The 21,327-nt window shown below is 41.3% G+C and overlaps 1 protein-coding gene across 6 annotated transcripts; it reads left to right on the forward strand.

Annotated features, from left to right (window-relative positions):
- The first annotated feature begins 8,406 nt into the window (after positions 1-8,406).
- Positions 8,407-21,327, forward strand: elavl3 (ELAV like neuron-specific RNA binding protein 3). 6 transcript variants are annotated; one of them, XM_062438549.1, is made up of 7 exons: positions 8,407-8,415; positions 15,330-15,546; positions 15,635-15,738; positions 17,909-18,062; positions 18,226-18,454; positions 20,203-20,241; positions 20,979-21,327. In XM_062438549.1, exons 1-7 carry the CDS (start codon positions 8,407-8,409, stop codon positions 21,325-21,327), a joined length of 1,101 nt encoding a protein of 366 aa, XP_062294533.1. The 6 variants fall into 6 exon arrangements, with proteins under 6 accessions (XP_062294533.1, XP_062294534.1, XP_062294535.1 ...); XM_062438550.1 differs by having other exon boundaries at positions 21,000-21,327; XM_062438554.1 differs by lacking the exon at positions 8,407-8,415 and adding an exon at positions 20,791-20,793 and having other exon boundaries at positions 15,333-15,546; positions 18,229-18,454; positions 21,000-21,327.

Here is a 21,327-nt window from a genome sequence, read left to right on the forward strand (position 1 = left end):
TATTATTCCCAGTCAGGTTGGGCAATTTATAGCGAGGTGGCTAGGTCCACCATCTGTTCCTGCAGAAATCTCGCCTGACCGGTTTGGAGTGACCTGATAGTGGTGCACATCCACCACAGTTTAAGATTTCACTGGTTTCATTTCTGTATAAAAATTTAGGGAAGCAGGCCAAAAAAAAAAAAAAAGAAGTTTCAAGCTCAACTTTTCTCTCACAATGCCCTGATCTGATTTAGAGGTGATTTGTACAGTGCAGTAATTACAAATTAACCCAAATGGCATTAAATGTCACATTAGAGTAGAAAAGTATTTAATGTTTCCTTGAAGGAAGCGCCTACTGTGTTGTTAATGCCAAATTTCATCTCATTAGGTGGTGAAAAAAAGGTGCTCAACAGCATCATCTAGAGGACTGCTTGCTCTACATAATTTCTCCACAAACCAACAAAGCGTGTTATACCGAGTCTACACCAGAGGGTGGGGGTGTTCACCATAATTAGAGAAGAAAGAAAGCCTTGCCTCATCAGTGATTGTTTAAGATTCAGTCCTCAAATTTGACCTCTACAAGGAGATGTGATATAGCTGCAGATTTGTTTACTGCACTGCTGTCTAAAAAAGTACTTAAGAGTCAGATTAGTGAGCCAATTAATACAAATAATTAAAAAAATGTTTTACAATTCTCTTACAAGTAGCTATAAAATGTTGCTATAGATTCTTAAAGGTGGTTAAAACAAATATTTCAGAAACTGTGGATTTCACAGGGCCTGTCTCTGTCCTGTTTGAGCAAATGAGGAAGGAAGCTGTCAGTGACTCTTCCCACAATTGGAGGACTGTCAGTTTATTGTATTGGCAGGTCTACATCTCCATACCCCCATGCCCACTATAAGGAATTAATATAGCCATGTTTGCTGCTGCAGCCCCCCCCCCCCCCCCCCCCCCCCCCCCCCCCCACCACTGCTCACTCCTTCTACCCCACTGTCGTCCTATTCAGCACCCTGGAGAGCTGCTGCAGGTACTCTGGCTGTCCTCTGTGAGATGGCTGATGAGCGGCATGAATTGTACAGGAGAGATATGAAAAATGAAGAGAGGGGAGATGAAGGTAAAATTAACCTTGCGTGACAGAGGCTCGCCTGTAGCCGAGCAAGGACAGACATCTCAGGGATGTATGTTTATGAATGGAGCAGCAGTCAGAGCTCGCAGCAGGCATGACTCTGGCCCATAGCCGCTGCTAATGAAAATAAATGAAGCTCACGTTCTCCATCTCTCCTCTATAAAGGCACGCTTCCACCACAATGCCTTAACTCATCTTTCTTTCTCTGCTGCTCCGAGGCTCAGCAAATTCAAATTTATTGCACAATGGTGCTTTCAATTATTTATTTATTTATCAATAGCATTCATATGTACATACACGACATATGAATTCTACTACACTTACATAAAATAATACATTTCTGAATCTTTATCATAACAATTCAATATAAAAATTACCAGTGCATTAGATACGCTGTGTTTGTGTGACATTGCAGTCAGTGTCCTTGCATAGTTGGAAACCCCACCTACTAAAAGAGGGCTGAACCCATGCCTGCTTTATCCTTCTGTCCGCACCTTCCCTGCCTGCTTCCTTGCCTTTCTGTTCATGGAAGGCTTTCAATTCCTAGATCGGCACTATTGTTTGAGTGCCCAGCCCCCACAGCAGCAAGAGCCCCCCCCCCCCCCCCCCCCCCCACACACACACACACACACACACCACCACCACCACCATCACTGCTGTGTTACCAAAGAACAAAAGAGAGAGTGTCAGACACCACCCACTAGATCTCTTTCACACCAGAGCCCCCCACCTCAGTTCCAGATGGGGTTGCCTTTTTTTTCAGGGTTTCTCTCAACCCCAAGAGTCCTCCAAAATGGAGGCCCCCCTCCCCCTGGAGCCCACTACTCAGCTGCCCGTCATCCACCTGCTCCGCCGCCACGCGCCTGTGGCCAGGGCACATCCCCTCTGTATCCCACTCCACCAGGGAGTTCTATTAAAATCATTACCACTTTTTACTGGGTGTGTGCTTCCAAGATTACTCTGCCAGCAGTAAAAACTTTAACAATATTAAAGCCTGCAAAAGGAAGAACACACAATCAATTTAAAAAAAAAAAAATAATAATAATAATAATTTTCAAGAAATGGGGACAAAATACACATGTAATAAGAAAGAAAGATTGATGATGTTGATTTTTTTTGTGGAAGTTTATGTAATATAAAATTTTGATTTTACAAAAATGAATACGTAGATCAGTTTGATTGTTCAGCTGCTCTTAAAAAATAGGTGGAGGAATTACACCAGACTGATTACTATGATCAATAATGCTTATTCTAATCTACATCCCGTGGTGGTGTCATATACAAGGGGCAGGCAGATGCTCATTTGTTTGTTACCCCTCAAAGCCTCAACATGTAGCATCTTTAGGAAAATCTCTGCGTCAACCTCCACCCTTGTCTTGACCTTTCCCCTCCAGGGACACAGAGTGAGGTGCAGCAACAGGACACATCTGCTACAAGACAGCTGTTAAGTCTCCTAACGTTTATCCTACAGTCATGGGTAGGGAGGGGGGGGGCTAAAGGTAATTATTATGGAATCACTCAAAAATCTACTGAATTACTCTAGATAACACAAGTCTACTGGCATTTACCCCTCCATCAGCCTTGACACAATACATTAAGCTAATCAGACAGAAGAAACATTTGTTGTAGTTATTTGCTTATTCAAGAATCAACTTAAAGAACAAATTGAATGTATCTTGCACAGAAACACTTAAGTCTTAGCCACCAGTGTGAGCAGCCGCATTTTCTCCTCTGCCTACATTATATGCATGGATGCATGCTATGCTGTCACTCACTAACCAAGATTTATGGAAATATTCCCTTCCAGCTCCTCTCAGTGCAGTGCACACAGCGCACTGCTATTAGTGTGCTTCATGTTTAAATATATGCAGATATATGCATATAATGTGTTTATGAGTTCTTTGCAGTACTCACTTTAGACTTTTTTCAGGTTCTTAGCTGCAGGAAATGACTAAACCCCCATCACCATTACTACCACCCCCATCCCACCACCATCTTCCAGTCCCTAAGGGTTCAAGCACCCAAATCAATTGAAAGAAAGAAGAGTGCACTGTGGTCCTCCCCCTACATCTGTCAGGGAGGGAAAGCAGGAGGGGCAGCACTCACAGGCGTACAGGGGAACAATATCACTCCATCTGTCACAAACCGTTTCATCTCTGATGGGATGAAATATAGCTCACAAATACATCTACCTTTATATCATCTATTTGTATTAGCTTACTGGTACCCAAACCTCTGCCAATTCCCAAAAGCATACGCAGTGGCTTTTTGTCTCATATTACCTTCCTCCCACCAGCCAGCACTCTCCAACCACCTTGCAAATTATGCTTTTAAGCCAAACAGCATGTTAAAAGAAATTATTCCACTTTACACAGTGAACCAATTAATGAAAATGGAAGACTACCAAGTAATGAAATTTGCATGTAAAAAGTTCCAGAATTAATGTATAGAGCAGCGAACCTGAAAGCTTAATGAAAAAGAAAGCGCATTTTGTATTTGGAGGAAATACTGAAAAAAAAGTAAGATGCAATCTGCTAATAACCAGAGATCTCTTTCATATTCAAATGGTGGTGCTGCTGTGTTTGGAGGATGGGTGTGGCCGGTTGATTCTTCTTGCCTTCTGAGCTGTCGCGGCTTTGTGACGTCCACGATCCCATTTGCTCTATCAAATTATGCTATCGGACTTGTCACTGTTCAGTGCCGAAATGACAACCCCAACAATACCTATCAATGTCCACAGTGCTGCATACTGATCTCCGACAAAACAAGGTAGCCCAGTGATCCGGTAAGCTGTAAGAACAGCACAAAATGGCCTGACTGTTTACTGGAGGGACGAACGAAAAAAAACCCTCCCATATTCCCAAGAGCCATCATGCATCTCTCTCAGCAGCAGGTAGAGCTGCAATCTCAGTCATTCATATTTAATTCCACAAGAGTTTCCGGCCAGACTAATGTGCTATTGATTTCAAGTCTCCTATTACTGAAACGAGGGAGGGCCATGAGGGGGAGAGAGCTGGACTACAGGGAGTGAGAGCTAGAGATTGAAAGAAGAGAGAAGAAATAAGGAAGATGGAGGGAGAGGAAATAGAGTGCAGTGGCTAAACCAGGGTGTCTTTCTGGGAAACATTATCATATTCCAGATGGACGGCTTGTCTATCTATTTATCTACTTTTTCTCTGTCAAGTAAATGCGAGCAAATTCTACATGAATGCACAATGAGAACAATTCATGTTGAGGCAGGAAATTTGTTTTATATTATTTATCATTTATTAAAAGTCAGGGCATTAACACACTTCATGAAGCTAAAAACAGCTCAGCTAAACAGGAACAGACATACTTGCACCTCTACTATTTGTTTTATGTCTGTCACTTATGTTCAGTCAGAGAGCGGCAGGAAAAGGAGTGAGAGAAAAACAAAGAGAATGTCTAAGAGCTTTGTGTATTTAAGGTCTCTCCCTAGATACCAAGGCAGACAGGACAAAATGAAAGATTAATAACTACGCTTTATATTTAAAAAGGTAAAGTATAACATGGTCTCTGTTAAGGAGGTTAGTCCTGCTTAAGCCAACTTCAAAGCCACAGGCACCAGTATCACAGATAACACTATGATTAACATGTATTTATATGCATGTGCATTTATGTGATATTTCCTTTAATCAAATAATGAGTGTGAAATATTATAAGATAAAAAATATTAAACATAACATTTTACACAAAACACATGCACACAAAAGACAGATAACTGTATACAAAGAATTAAACAGGCACATGGAAAGCAGAATATAATCCATAAATAAAAAGATGACAAGAGCGTCTACTTCCTCCCACCAGCCCGTCTACTCTAATAATAGCCCAGAGACAACACATCCAGACAGACACAGGGAGAGAAAGATATAGAGAAAAACCAAGGAGAGAGACAGAGAGAAAGTGCAAGAGTGAACCCATGAGGGAGACCACAAGAAAACTGCCAAATAATACATAAAGGGTTGAATTAGGCCAGTTGCCATTATCAACAAATGTCCTTTTAAAAAGAGGCTAATTTAATTTTGGATCCTTTCCTGAAAGCAATAACTGCTTCACTGCTGCTGCCATAAAAACCCTGATTTGCCAAGAGCCAGGCCTAGTGGATAGACCACTGAATTAACCAGACCTGAGGCTGAATCATCTTCCCCATCCCCCAGATACAGTGTCATAGTGTCACTCTCTCATTCTCCCTCTCTCTCCCCCTCTCTCTCTCTCTAACACACACAAGGCCACTACCTTACCGCAGGGCAATGGCAACAGGCATTCATTTTTGACGTAATACTGTAAGAATAATAGAGATGAGAAATAGAAAAGGTCGGGCTAAAGGATTCAGACCTAAAGGGTTTTTGCAATTTACAAAGTCACATATTATTATATATTTACTATCCAGATTTCAAATACACAATGAATTGCATATTGATGTTATGGTAGTGTTGTATAGATATAATTTAAGATGCCATTTAAAACATATGCATTTCTCAGCTCCTTCTTCTGTATTCTCTATAATAACTGCACAATTAGCAGTACTTAGTATGTTTAATCTGTGGGCTGATGAACTTCAACATCAGTTAACTAATTTTGTAAATGCTTAGAGTTCATCCTTCTGGCACCAAGAAGCATTCCACGATATGCCAGGAGAAAAGGACCATTGCAACAAGACTTCTAATCACCACTAGTGGAGGAACCCTTAACAATAAGAAAATAATCAGTAGAATAACAAAAAGGCTTTTAAGCAAAACCAATGCTTGATCCTTTGATTCAGTAATGTACAATAGGTGCTTCAAATGCCCTCTTACCCACATAGAGGATTCAGCTGCCGTGCTACTAACCAGGGCTCTAATGAGGGGCCACAATTAAGCCCATTTATTCACATTAAGTGTGAACTGTAAGTGGGGCTGCAGTCAGTTGACGGACCTGGGTGCCTTTGTGTTACAAGAGCCGCTTTTATTCAGCAAACAAAGACGGCAAAAACACAAGCACCTAATGACCAAACCTCGTCGTCTCTTCTCAGACGTCCATACACACCGGCAGAAGCACACACGTGCGCATGCACACACAGACACACACTCTTCCTCCCTCTCTAACAAACTGACTCAAAGGCTCCAACGCATCCAGGCTGAGTTGAGTCACTGCTTGACAGAACGGTGGGGGCGGGTTTAAGACAGACTGACAGTGGGGCTCCATCTCTATCCTCTTATTAACGCTTAACGAGTGCTTTCCTCATGCAATATTCATCTCCACTAATATCATCCAAGCTCAGAGCCGAGCTTGCTACTTATGTAAGGCAATTATGTAAAATATCAGACAGGGCCCATGTTCAGAATCTGACTGGAAGAGAGCTGCAGGACAATGACAGAAAGGAAAAGCGGGTATACAGGAGTGATTGAGAAAGAAGGGACTGGAGCATGGGTGAAAACAATAAGAGAAAGGGCAAATGGTTGACTTGTATGTCCTGTGTTATATCTTCATCTGAGTATGGACAAACATCCATCCACAGATCCACCACAGGCAAGTGGCCAGTGTCAATAATGCAAACAGTTTCCTTTCTTGCATCATCCTTCCTTACAGCCAGAGACATCTGAGGACTCCTCAAGGTCAGGTAAGGAGAGCAAAGCTGAAGAAGTGACTGTTGTTGCAGGAGGTCTCCCTTCACCACTCACCAACACAAAAACATACACTCAGGAGGCAATATTTCTATACAAAGCACATCTCTGCTTCACTATCTCACTCCCACACATGAACAGCAACCTTATACTCATACACAAATAAACAAACATACACTGATTTACGCATGCACACCCACCCCCCCAGGTCAAGGCCCTATGGGGGTCTGCGCAGAAATAGGTCATTTGTCACACATGATGTCCCGGGGCAGGGGATGCATTATAGATGAGACCAAACAGCATGTCTCAGTGAGCACTCACCACACAGCTAGGGACACAGGAGTGAGCAGCAGGAGGTGGGCAGATAGGGAAGAAAACTCCTCAGGAAGGGGATACTGGGATGTCGTAAAGTAAAGACAAAAAAAAAATCACTGCTGGCTACATTTCTGCCCATAGAGCAAAGAAAGAGTCATTATTCACAACAGAGCCCTGAGAGAGCTACGACTGCACCTTTCTCAACTTTACATAGAATAGACATGAATTAATTCAGAGGGTATCTAATTTGTTATTCTCATATCTGCACCTGACCCTATAGCCAGCCATCTGCCTTGCATACGAGAGGTCCAGAAATCATCCACTCATTAGTCTTATTATGGATTTACTGCTTTGTTTCTAGCTGCTATTCACACACAATTATGGCATATTTGTGTCTTTTCTCTCACTGCTTTAAAGGCGTGATCATCAGCAAAGAATGTGGACTCGGAAAGTCTGCCGACTCTATACTCAAAATAGCTTTTATTTGCAAAGACAAAGGCCTAAAGAGTGAAGTTGTTTGCTATGGTTTCAAATAGGCCTAAATGGAGAATGAGAGAAAAAGGAAGGGGTTGTGCTGGGGGAGAAGTGAGTGCAAAGTGTGGGGAATGATAGAGACAAGTCTGCTGTCTTCTGCTGCACCCATCTGTTCTGAAAGTGCAGGTGGAGTCCTATTCACTCCGCTCTGCGTGTGTGTGTGAAGAGGGGGGCAGGAAGAAAGGAAGGGCAGCGAGAAGGAGGGAGTGGAGAGATGGAAGGGCAGGGATGGAAGAGGGGGGGGAGGGGAGGGGAGGGGGGGAGGGGAGGGGGGGGCTCTTGGTGATCTCTCCTGAAGGGGATAATGGGAGAGGAGCGCATTGCAATGGCTGCCATGTAGTACCCTCCCTGCACAATTAGCCAATCAGCAGCGCGCTCTGCCAGCCAGGAGGACGCATAAAAGAAGAACATTGCAGCAGAGGCACAGAAGGAGACTGCGAGAGGAGCAGGGAATTATACACACAAAAACAGCAGAACCAGAACACCCTCCCCTGGACACACCCTGCTGAGGATCACTGCTTCTCTTTTTTCTGAACCATCGCCCACGCCACTCGGAGAGAACGCTCTCCCTCATCATCATCTAGTAGAAAACCCCTTTCTCCTCAATTTCATCCTATAGAGGACACCTACAATCTCAAAGGGCTGAGATCCCCTGTCGAAGATTGTATTTTTTTTCATTTTTTTCTTTTTTTTTCTTTTAATTTGGACTCCTGACAGAACAGAAGGGCAATATATATTGAAGGCCGAAGAGCATATACAGACTCAGCCCACAGCTTCAAGACCAGTGCAAAGAAGGACCTAGATTTCTTTCATTGTACGTCAAGAATGGTTACTGTACGTATGACTCTATTTATCTTATATTTGTAAAGGGGATGTTGCACCTGCATGCCTGCATTGTATGTCATACCCTTTGTATTTTATTTGTTATGCACAATACATGTACACATGTGAAGTAGCCATACAGAGATTCATTTCAAATCTTACTTGCTGATACATGTTTAGTGGAGATTGTTTTAAATAGAGCTCCATGGCTATGCCCACATGCCAAAACATAGCGGATCTTTGGGATTAGTGTTTTTTATCCAATATGTTTTGCCATATTATTATGATAAGATTAACGATCGATAGTGGCAATTAGCAGTCTCACACTGAGAGATGCGCCATGCAAGGCTGCGCTCCAGCCTGCAGTCATCCTCAGCGATGGATAAAGTCTTTATCCTTCCATTTTAGATAGCACAGCTTGTTTGTAAAACAGCCGTTCCGACTACCTAAATGTCGCAGCTCTGAATAGATTTGTTTAATGATGCAGGAGTCAGGATCAAGGCATTCCGCACGACGGTAGTGATGGAGAAATAGAAAGACGATGAGGTGCAGGGTTCAGTGGGGGGAGGACTGGCTTTCTTTGGCTGGTGCAGCACAAGGATGCTGGAGACGGTTTTCTGAGACAAAACATGATGCCTCGGAGGCTGAGGGTCCATCCAGCAAGGCGAAGGAAAAAAGGGTCGAGTCACTCCGGGAGGGGGAGGGGGAGGAGGGAGATTACGCATCCGTTGGTTTGCATTGAATCAGACAAAGTCCAAATTCCTCAGGGTTTCGTTGCGATGCAACCGAGTAAATGGGATGGAAATCTCAGAGGCCGCGACAGTAAGGACGCGCACGGACATCTCCATTTTAAGTGCATTTCTCCAAGTATCACATCACATACGTACAAGATGGCCATGCTTGCACTACGCCTGTTGGATAAAAGGAGATGTGAGCAGTGATAAATTAGCTTTGCTCTGTGCCGACGGCTGGATTGGGCGTGTCTCTGCTGGACTTGAGCACACCAAACGAGGGCCTTAAAGCCTCAAACGGCCTATTCCGCTTTACCTCTTGACATGCCCTACGCTTGACAGTAGATAGTTAACATAAGAGGATCAATTAAGCCTAGACACATTTTCATGAATTATAGAAGCCGGGAAATAAGTAAGAAATGTGGAAACAGCATTGATGCTGCTCATGATCCAACTTTAAATTACGTGCAGATTTGAGGAAAAAAAAACCCTGCTTATTAAAGTGACACATAATAAATCACTATATAATTTTATTCGTCTACTGTTTGTGAATGATCAAATTATTATTTCTAATTATATCTAGAAATTATGAGACTTTAGCAGACAGACAATAAATTATTAAAGGCAGGAAGGGAAGAGATGGAGTTGGTCCACGGAATTGAATTGAGACCCATTAAGAACTCTGAGGTCTAATCTCACTGAATTTAAAATGGTCAGAGATATTTTTGGAAAAATTGCGCAAAATAGAAGTGGACAGTACGTTGTTTCATTATCTGTGAGGCTCAAGCTGTCCACTTGACATGTTTTCAACCCCAGTTTTATTTTCTCTTTGTTGTACATTACCTATTGTCCCTCACAGGCCTAGACAGTGTCACACACTGACAGAGGCTGTGGCTCCCCTCCACATGGTCCGCAGTCCTCCATGCCTGTACCGCAGTGCCAAGCAAATAAAAGCGTTGAGTCAGACAACCTTTGCAAGGCACTTACACAATTCAAGGACAAGGACAGCCGAGGCCATCACTGTAAACCAATCTGAACTGTTGTTTGATGTTAAGTAAAAAAGTGTTGGGCCTATAAATCTTTTTTTAGCTAGTGATTTAAAAGGTTAGAGGCCATTTTAGACAGTGTCCAAAAAATTAAAAAAATTTGAACAACATTTATCATGTTACATTTTAACAATCAAGATATGGCCTGTGTAACTTATGAGACGTTGAATGCAATTATGTTATGTAAGATTGATTCACCTCCTGTTGCCTATGACTTCATGTAATTATTAGCCACAAATATAAAGCCTGTAGGGAAGAAAGAGGTAGGGAATCATCACTGAGACTGCAAAATGAATATCTTGGGTTACTTTTTCCTAACAATATTTTTTTTAGACAACAAATACTGATAAATTACCTTTATTGCAAAGGTGTGTTGTTATTAATTGATAATTTTATGAGAATATGGCGATTTTAATCTTTATTTACGGTGCTGGTCATTCGCCCTTTAAATATAAACCTGCTTTTTCTGGTAGAGAAAACGATCAAAATCATCAGAATATCAAGGATTTGTGTTTTTATTTTTCTAAATTTGACCCAGCATGGCGTTTTTGACTTGGAGCTGGCAACTGTAACAATCATTGTTCCCGGAGCGTCCTGCAGCCCCTGGCCACGACACAAAGCGCCACTGTTTACATTAATATTCATAGTGCTGCCATAGCCTCTGCGAGGGAGAAGAGGAGGAACGGGTGGCTCTTTTGTTTGGTAGTTTCAATACGTTTATTCAGCAAAAAGGCGCTCCGGTTCATGAATGCCTGCAGAGCTCACAAGTCTTGCCTTTTAAAAAGGGGGTAAATAAGAGGCATAGAGAAATCGGAGGGGGGTTCTGTTATATATAAATAGCCGCGCATGTTTTATTTTAATTACTCGAATTAAAATGTTTTAAAATCTAATATAAAAAAGGTAAATAAACTAAACAGCTCGGTGGTTCTTGCTGGATTCACGGGCCTCTGTGGCCTCAAATGGGTCCGTCCGAAGGCCACTCCCTTTTTCAGCACGCTGGATAGCGCTCCGCATGCTACAAGGACTTGCGAGACAGATTTGTCTCCCCGAGCCTTTGACGTTGTCTGCTCCCATCTTATCAAAGCGCCACATACTCAGGGGGGCTGAAATCTTTTAGAAATCTTAGTCTGCGGAGCGGAGAATAGAAGGGAGCCTCAGTGCATGGCTGACATGAGCTGTGACTCCTGTCGTCCTGTTGTTTTACAGCTGCCACCATGATCCCTTAAGCTGCAGAGAGTGTGGCTAATGCCCTTTGTTTGGGATAATCCTGTAATCTGTGTTATTTAGAAGCCTCATTTACACTTCAGCCTAGCATTCAGTTTTGATTCATGCCTTCCAAAAAAGAAAAAAATATATATATACAATGCATAATAATGTGGAAAAGAGGCAAGGTTATATATTAAAAGAGAGAAATCGTTGTTAGCATCATTGCTGTAATTGTTGGTGATATATCCAGCTGGACTTTTTAAATGTCCGTTTTGATTCAAGATTAGTTTTTTCAACACAAAGAAAAAACACACACACACACACACATACATCAAGTGCATTTAAATCTACAATAAAGCTCAAGTTATCTTTCCTTTTTTGCTGAAAAAGGATAGAACAAAAATATTTGTCATGTATATCTAACAGACATTCAAATTAAATTTCTGGTTATTCTTAATGTACTGTAAGATATAACATGGAAAATATCATGTAAAGACAAACTAGGAAACAGTAATTCTTCTGTACAGTATAGCCTGCAGTGAAGTACTGTATTTGGAGCAGAAATGAATTGGGAAAGCTGTTTGTATGTACTAGATAGACAGAGAACATGGCTGCATTTACATTTAGTCATGTAATGCTTCTGTGTTTTGTAATTTAATAGTGTACAGTGTAGGTGGTACGTGTGCTTGGCAGTGGAGGCAGGGCTCCTGTTTGCGTGCAAGTCTGGGTTCATGTGTTTGGCAGAGGAGGCAGGGCTCTTGTTTGCGTGCGAGTCTGGGACCATGTGTAGGCGATGCTGATGCAGTACATTAAATATTAAGGGAGATCTCGCAGACCCCCAAAATAGAAAAAAGCAGTGTGGGACACCTAACAACTGGAATCTAATCTTAGAAAGATTATTTTTATGCCATGTTTTTGTTTTTATTAAATAGATAAAGAAACATGTTAAGAGAGAGGAGGCAGTGAAAAGCAACATATTCACACTCAGGAATTGATGGTTACATGGTACCCCTGAATTGAACATTTTTGTTGTCTATTGCAGTCGAAAATGTCTGGAGCCTGTAGCTGGAGTAGATCTATACTAAGCATATTGTGATTATTCATGCTGCTGTAGGCATTCCTACGTTACAGTGATTTATTGTCTCTTTACTGCAAACTAAACTCCATATGATTTGATTTGTGCTGTTGGTGTAAAATATGAGATATGACACCCTACAGATTAAACAATACTCTGGTGTTTTTGTTTCAAAAAACTACAAAGCATGCTGTCTCTCTCTATTTCTGTATAAAATCTTAATCTCAGTTGCTGCTTGTGTCAGCCAATCTCAGTGCCCAGCCCCTACTCGGTGGGTCTGTGAATTATATAACTTCCCACTGTTCACTGGGGATGTGTGTTCTGCCACGCTGAGGGTTATTTCAGCTGGCGAGTCAAATTTGCCCTAATATGGGTTTTTTTTTCCTTTAAAATGCCTTTGTCATATTTGGGACACATTCAGTTGCTCCAATTTCTGTTAGTCAGACCCATCACATCACAGTATGATCACAATGTACTGGGTTCATATTACAATAAATATAACATAAGATCTTGATTTCACCTTTTTTGTCAACATTTGTACGTCATGTTAAAGGAAAAGAGCATTTTAGCTGTCTGTCTAAATCTTTACGTGACAGGGTGTTGCTATTCCACGTTGCACTGCCTTTGTCCGTGTATGTGCGTTTGAAGTATTTTATTTTTAGGCTGTCTTTATTCCGTCACTGTGCTCCTTTTCCTCTGTGATGCTTTCCCTTTGTCATCATCAATCTGATTTACAGATATTCCCTATTTCTGCAAAGCCACATCATATTAATACACGGAGGAAAAATGTTTGACATCCATGCATCTGCTCCTAATACACACAGATGCGCGCACACACACACACACACACACACACACACACACACACACACACACACACACACACACACACACACACACACACACACACACACACACACACACACACACACACTGAGCTTAAAGTAAGAAAGCTATCCAGCGTTTTGAAACAATGCAGTCTTTGAGGGGCTGTTACCTGGGCAACCTGGTCGAGGTGAGGCTCAAAGCAAGACAGCAGGTTACAGAGACGAGGGGAAAAGGCAGGTTAGACAGACCTATTCGAAGATGTTAGAAAAGCAGAGAGAGCACAAGACAGGAACACATTCTTTAAGTTATGTGATTGTAACATAGAAACAGACAAATACAAAAAGTAGGTGGATTTAAAAGAAACAGTGGACTGTGAAAGTCCACATTTTCACACTAGATGAAATTCCTTAATTTCATCCATTACTCTCACTCTGTCTGCAAGGAATGATCCTTGGTTACCAATAAAGAAAAAAGACTTCAGGGGGCATAAAATAAAGAAGAAAAAAAAGGTGGTTATGTGTTATTAGCGAGTTAAGTCCAAAAAGCTGGAAGGTCTTATTGCCAAGTAAATATTTGTTATATATATAATTATGTTTGTTTCAGGGACTCGTATTTATCCATCAAGTCAGGAAATTTCCTGAATATCATTCTGAAATAATTCTGCCATAGAAGATTCATTAATTAAGTCCCTTTGTTGCTTTGGACTACATTGTAGGACCCCAGGAGCTTTAGAGGAGACTCGTTTAGCTCTATTGACATACATAACACCCACCAGTCAGAGATATGCAACAGTGTGAACCCAAAATCTGACATAATTTACATGTTGGCCCTACTACCATACCATGTACATTCATTAAAACTGTTTATCAAGACACATAATTGTAACCACGAATGCAGGCACTGGACTGCACAAATTATTCAAATAGGACACTCAAAAAGGTAATGCAAAATCTTATTGAGGCTAATTTCAGTTGCATGAGTTTACTTAAAATGAAATGAATGAAAGATTTAATCTAATACTGTTTGACTGACACAAAACTCTGTTAAAACAGACACAACACAAAAATTACACATGTAAAAGATCATTTGTATGCTTTGTAAAGTGGGATACAAAATTAAAAATAGATGAAATTAGCATGAAACTGTAGCAGGTTTTTAGCACTTACTTTATGTTTCTTATATCTAATTTAAACACTAGAAATATACACACTGCAACAAATGTAACTTTTTTTTGTAAGAGTTTGCAGTGGGTCTCTATATAAATTAGTGATCCAGAGAGAGAACTAGGTGTTGAGGAAAGGCGAAGCAAAGTGGAGCAGGAAGTTTTGTTTCTGACCACACAGATGTTCCCTGAGAATCCCCTGTGGATCACATTAAGCAACACAGTGTAGTCCGGAACAACAAACACTATTCTGTGCACTAACCCACACCCTTACTCCATTTACAGTAAATTGACCACAAAGAATCCTTATCAAAGTCAGAAGAGCAAACATGTAATCCTAACCTATTTCTTTACCAAACCGTGATATTTCTCATTTATTGTAGCATTAAATCCATTTAACATTGTCACTCTCCCTTTTGTCCGTCTTCTGGACCCCTGCCACCCATACCCCTCCAACCCACCCACCCTCACCAACACACAGACACACAGACACACACACACCAACATCACTATAATCCATCCCTGTGTAATGATGTAATGGTGTTTGACCCTGGAAGAGAGTAGGGGGAGGGGAGGAGTAAGGAAAAGGGGACTGTGACATCTGCAGGACCAGAGGCAGGGAGCGAGAGAGGAGGAAATATGGGGTGAAATGGGGGGAGGGGATATGATAAATCAGGCCTTGTATCCATCTCCATTTTAGCAATGCTGTTTCCTGACCTATCCTTTAGACAATGACAAAGTGGACAGACTGTGTGCATGGCTGTGTGTATAGTTAATATTTGTAGATGTATTCTATGTTAAATATTAGACATACACATTGATACAGCCATATGTTTCTTTGTGAATTATGAATCTAACGCCACTCTCTTCCTCAGCAGATAATCAGCACCATGGAAACCCAGGTGTCCAACGGTCCAAGCGGAACCAGTCTGCCAAACGGTCCTGTCATTAGCACCAATGGCTCAACAGACGACAGCAAAACCAACCTGATCGTCAACTATCTGCCTCAAAACATGACCCAGGAAGAGTTCAAAAGTTTGTTTGGTAGCATTGGAGAGATTGAGTCTTGCAAGCTAGTCAGAGACAAGATAACAGGTAACAACTTTGTCTGCACTGAACAAATATTATTGTTTTGGTTTTTTTTTCAGAATCACTGATACCATGCCTCTTTCTTTGTCTCCAGGTCAGAGTTTGGGATATGGCTTTGTAAACTATGTTGATCCAAACGATGCAGACAAGGCCATCAACACACTCAATGGTCTCAAACTGCAGACTAAAACGATCAAGGTAAGCAGACCTCTACCCTCTAAAATATCTGCAATTATATTTATTTATTCTTGACAGCTTGGTAGACAAAAAGAAAGGAAGTGGAGATTTTGTCAAGGGGGGTTGAGAGAGGTGGCGACAGACGTGACAGAGGGAGGGGAGGAAAACGGGGAGGAGGAGGCAGAAGGGAGCAGTGGCTAGAACAAAGGAAGCGAGAAAAAGAGTGAAAAGAGTAGGAGAGAGTGGAGGTCAGAAAGCAAGGGGCGGACAGCATGCAGAGGTTATTGTGATGGAAATGTAATTAGGAAGGCTGACTGTGGTGCACAAGGGTCAGTCCAGGTTACCCCATCTGCCTCCAATCTAGGCTAATTAGGGGCCTTCTTTGTCCCGAAATCAGATGAGGGAAAAGAGGGAGCGTATTATTAAACACTACCTCCCTCCATCCCCCCAAACTGATCAAAGTAGATCAAAGATTACTGAGACAAACTGCAGTATTGAGAAATTGAATCTCTGACAGAGCAGAGCAGGTGATCGTCCAGCAGCTGTCCACAAAAGAGGAAATTAATTCTGACTTATGACTGATCAAATAACAAGCTATAAGCAGGAAAGGTTGAGTACTTGGTTCCAGACTACAGTGGATCCTTTTGAAGAACAAATATTTATAGATTTGTATATAATTTTATAAGCTTTGAGAGACAAGATAAACAAGCTAAAACATAATACACTGAAACAACCTGGTAGTACAAATGTTAAAATTGTTAAATTATTCTACTCATGTTATGACATTCATTAATAATTTGATGGGTTTATTCATAGATTCAGTTCGTAAGTTCTCAATCATTTATTTCTTAATTCTTAAAACATGATGCCTATGGTCAATATTATAGTTTTCTCTCCCAGATTTTGCAGAAGGCATCAATAGAGAGGGGTGAGGCTGTGATGAAGGGGCCAGCAGTAGATCGGAGAGCAGAATGCCAATGATAGGATTAGAGGCCATATGGGCTTCAGGCACCATCTGTACTGTGGGAGCGACAGGGAGAGGGTTAATTATAGGGCAGCCTCTGCTCCCCAAACGTAGCAACTCCCCCCTGACTCGTCCAGAACACCCTAATCACTGCACCACACAACCCTCCTGCTCATACAGTCCGTCTGTGTACACAATAGACACTGGTGCTTACTGCTGATCGATGAAATCAGAACACCTGTATTCATTTAAAAGATAATTTACAAGTTCTTTTCATTCACATCAGAGCTTTTTTGTTAAAGCAAAGCAAAATTGATTTCAATGCTACAACTATTTATTAAAAAGTAATTTAACATTTTCCATTTATGAAACCAAATCTTAGACATAAGATCTCTAAAACCAGTGTTTATGTGTTGTCAAGTTGTCAAGGATCCTGCAGGTCTTGTGATGCATTTACATTGTTTGCTGTTTGCCAGTAGGGCTGTTCTCCCCCAGAGGATAGAGACAAAGGAAAGAGGCAGGACAGGGAAGACTGCTCTGCCTATCTCAGACAACACTCACTCTGTCTCTCCATTACACACAAACACAACACTCACTACAATGCGCTGAAATGGACAATTTATCATACGTGTTCACATTGTCCCATAAAAACATAAACAAGATAACGTGAATGACATTTACAATCAACCAGATATTCCTCTGCAGTGCAAGATGTAAAATATTATGAAAGTAGACCAACAGAAAACCATAAGGGATATAGACACAGATGCACCAAAAATGGCCTTGCACTAATTAAGTCACTAGTGAATTCAAGAAAATACGTCAACTAAGGCTGATGTTTTTTAGTGTAAAACAAAGCTGAAACTTGGCTTGTTAACTGATGATTGGTATCAGATTGGGTAAACACTCATCACAGTGTTTGTGACAGTCTTACTGTGGCTGGGTGTGAGCTTAAAGGCACTGATTAATGCCACAGATAGCAAAGAGACAGTTGGGTTTGTAGAGATGGCAAATGAGGAGAAATCAGCAGGGGTGAAAATAAAGATTTCTAAGTAAAAAATGTATATTGTTATTCCTCTCAAACTCAGTCCATTTACTTCAGAGTTTTCTAACACATTTCTTAAGTTGAAGTGCTTGTTTTTCTCAAATTTAAATACTCCAAGATAAACGTGATTTCTGAGTATATAGAAAATGCACTTGACTGATTTATGCCTTTGGGTTTTATAGGTATCATATGCCCGGCCAAGCTCGGCTTCTATTCGTGATGCCAACCTCTACGTGAGTGGGCTGCCCAAGACCATGAGCCAGAAGGACATGGAACAGCTCTTCTCCCAATACGGGCGCATTATCACATCCCGCATACTAGTGGACCAAGTCACAGGTATCGTCTATTTTAATTTCTCATGAAACGATCAAGTGCTATTTCTTTCTTTTTACTTTTTTTTAATGAATTCTATCTACCCTGAGTCAGGCCAATGAGACTGGTAAGCGGCAACAGTCCTTGATGCCAAGGTAGTAACATTGGTCTGTTTTCTTAATCGGAGCAGGCATATCACGAGGAGTGGGTTTCATCCGGTTTGACAAGCGAAATGAAGCAGAGGAGGCCATCAAAGGTCTGAATGGACAAAAGCCTTTGGGTGCTGCCGAGCCCATCACTGTCAAGTTCGCCAACAATCCCAGCCAGAAGACAGGCCAGGCCTTACTGACTCAGCTGTACCAGACTGCTGCCCGCCGCTACACAGGGCCTCTGCACCACCAGACTCAGCGTTTCAGGTACTGAACCTTTACCAACCTCACATCACTTTTGAGATCATCACTAACCAACAGATAGTCTATAAAAAGTTACGATTCTAAGACCAAATCACAGGTCACCCTGCTGTGTTGCCTTGCTTAAGCAAAATTAGTCTGCTTAAAGGGGAACTCCATCGATTTTACACATCGTCTGTTTACAGGTTTTTGAGGACTACTGAATACATACTGCATATGTGAAAAATGTTGTATAAAGCCATTTGTGGCTCCATATGGAGCTTTGCGAAATCTGATAAATTGTCCTCAAGTGATGTCGCTTAAGGCAACGTCTGTTGGTGCTGCAGACTACAGGTTTGGAAATAAAAAAAATCTAGAAAGAAGTGAGGATACCAGAACTCTGTAGCCTGCTTCTCCTCTCTGCATAAGGCTAGCAGCTTGAGGAAAAAATAGCCACTACTAGCATAAGACATCCAAATTTGTACAGTTGAGTGAATCGGCAGGGTAAGGACACTGACATGGAGAAAGAATGATTGGAATAAAAAAGATGGTATCTCTGGCTAGGCTGCATCGATTTTGATGCTTAAAAAAAAAAAAAAAAAAAAAAAAAAAAAGGGCCATTGTGAGTTAAACAATGTTAGAGAGCAATGCTAAATCGGTGGAGTACTCTTTTAAGCAAACTCAACATCCCACTATTTTATGATGCCAGTGTTAGGTGTGTCATCATTTAATTGTTGTACTATGATATGGAATATCATTTTTGAGTCAACAGAGTCAAGTAACCTTTTTGACAATTATCAAGCCTCAACTGCACTGCAGAATTGTCTAGAATATCAGTGGCTATGTTCAAAAACTATCAACCAGATGAAGTGGCACACGAAAACAGCAAATGTGGTCTAGTTTTATAAGAAAAATTTGGTGGTCAAGAACATTAAAAAACATTTTTTGTCAATATTAACACAACTAATTAGTATACTACTCATTTAAGTAATATGAATTCCTTATAGTACAGAAGGAATTGGCAATATGGCATTACCCCTCCTTCTCACTCTTTTTCTCTGACTTTCTTTTAAACTGCAGCGTGATCCCTTCACTTGGAAAGGGACCAGATCCAAATAACAGCTCAAAACCAATGTAAGAGACCAGATTTTTCCAAGTACAATAAAAACCTAAAGCTACATAATTCTTGGTTTACGAAGAATCATACTGAATCTTTAAATTCTGCTTATGCTCCATAGGCATTATATGCATCATAAAGAAATTGCCAGACTCTGGCCACATATATGTGTAATTTTGAATAAGGGTTCAAAAGGTTTGCAAGTCAAAGGGTAAGAGTAAAATATTTTCATTGAAACTTACAAACAATTGTAAAAAGTAAGTTATTTAAAGGCAATGTAATGCCTGCACCATCAAAAAATACCTACTTAAGTTTAGAATGCTCTCTACTCAGTATGGAAAATTTTGTTGAATTAGCAGATGTGAAATGAGAATACAGGATTTGTTTATCTTACAATTAAACTTCTGAAGGGCAATCTATTTTGGAGCTTAAACAACTGAATTTACAATGAACAATAAATACCAGCTGAGACACATAATCCCAAGACTATTTAATACCCTATCAGTTTGTGGTTGGATGGTTTGGGACTGCGTTGCAGTGAAGGATGCCCTCTGGAGGCCAGCTGGTGAAGGAGCTACATGTTAACTGAAAGCCCCCCTTCCTTGTAGATCGCATAACTAACTTTTGCATCCCCTTCATTCTCCCTCTTGCGTTGCAGACTCGACAATTTACTAAACGCCAGCTACGGAGTCAAGAGGTAAATGCTAAAGGTGTACTTTCAAAAGCATCCATGCCAAAATAAAACCTCAAACAAAGTGCCCGGAATACCACCTGCTGACGTCATCTCGAAATCAGATATAATGGCCATAATCCAGACAACAAAATACTATCAGTAACTGTAATAAGCAATGATGCAGCCTTCTAACAGCAGGGTATTCTGGCATGGCTTTGTTTAACCTTTTTGTTCTTTTATTTTAATTAATAGAAATAATTTCTATGTATTTATTTATGAACTAACATTGTCAGTTTCAGTTGCTTTAATGTCCCCTTTTTTTCACCAGCATGGACATACCAGATTCCGTTTGCGTCTCCTCTGTTTGCTCCAGTTTTTGTATGATTTGACTCCAATTTGCTTTTCATCCCTCTCTAGGTTTCTGTGTTTTGTTCAATACTGTGATTTCAGTTGAACATTGTGATTCATGTGTTTAATTCTTCCAGAGGCTTTGGTCAGCAGAGAAAATGAGAAAATATGCAAATTGTGTGGGTGTTTGTGTCTCAGGGCACACAGTGTCATTTTGTATGAAAGCAGGTAGTTTGGAGACACTGTGGTGCCCACACGTTTATCCACTTACTGTACAGCAGAGGGGATGGAGATGGGGTCCACCGACTCCATAGTTGACTACAAGCTTTATCATTTCTCACAGATACTTGCCCATAAGAGACAGTGTAGAGAATTGAATGTTGTGTGGAACTTCAGAATGACACCCATGGTAGCTCTCCCACTCTCTTCCCCAGATTCTCGCCGATCACCATTGACAGCATGACCAGCCTGGCTGGGGTCAACCTTACTGGTCCAACCGGAGCTGGCTGGTGCATCTTTGTCTACAACCTGTCCCCTGAGGCGGACGAGAGTGTCCTGTGGCAGCTCTTTGGGCCTTTCGGTGCTGTCACCAACGTCAAGGTCATCCGTGACTTCACCACCAACAAATGTAAGGGCTTTGGCTTTGTCACCATGACCAACTACGATGAAGCCGCCATGGCTATTGCTAGCCTCAATGGCTACCGCCTGGGTGACCGTGTGCTGCAGGTTTCCTTCAAGACCAGCAAGCAGCACAAGGCCTGA

This window comes from Scomber scombrus, chromosome 18 (assembly GCF_963691925.1).
Source record: "Scomber scombrus chromosome 18, fScoSco1.1, whole genome shotgun sequence".
NCBI classification, from domain to species: Eukaryota; Metazoa; Chordata; class Actinopteri; order Scombriformes; family Scombridae; genus Scomber; species Scomber scombrus.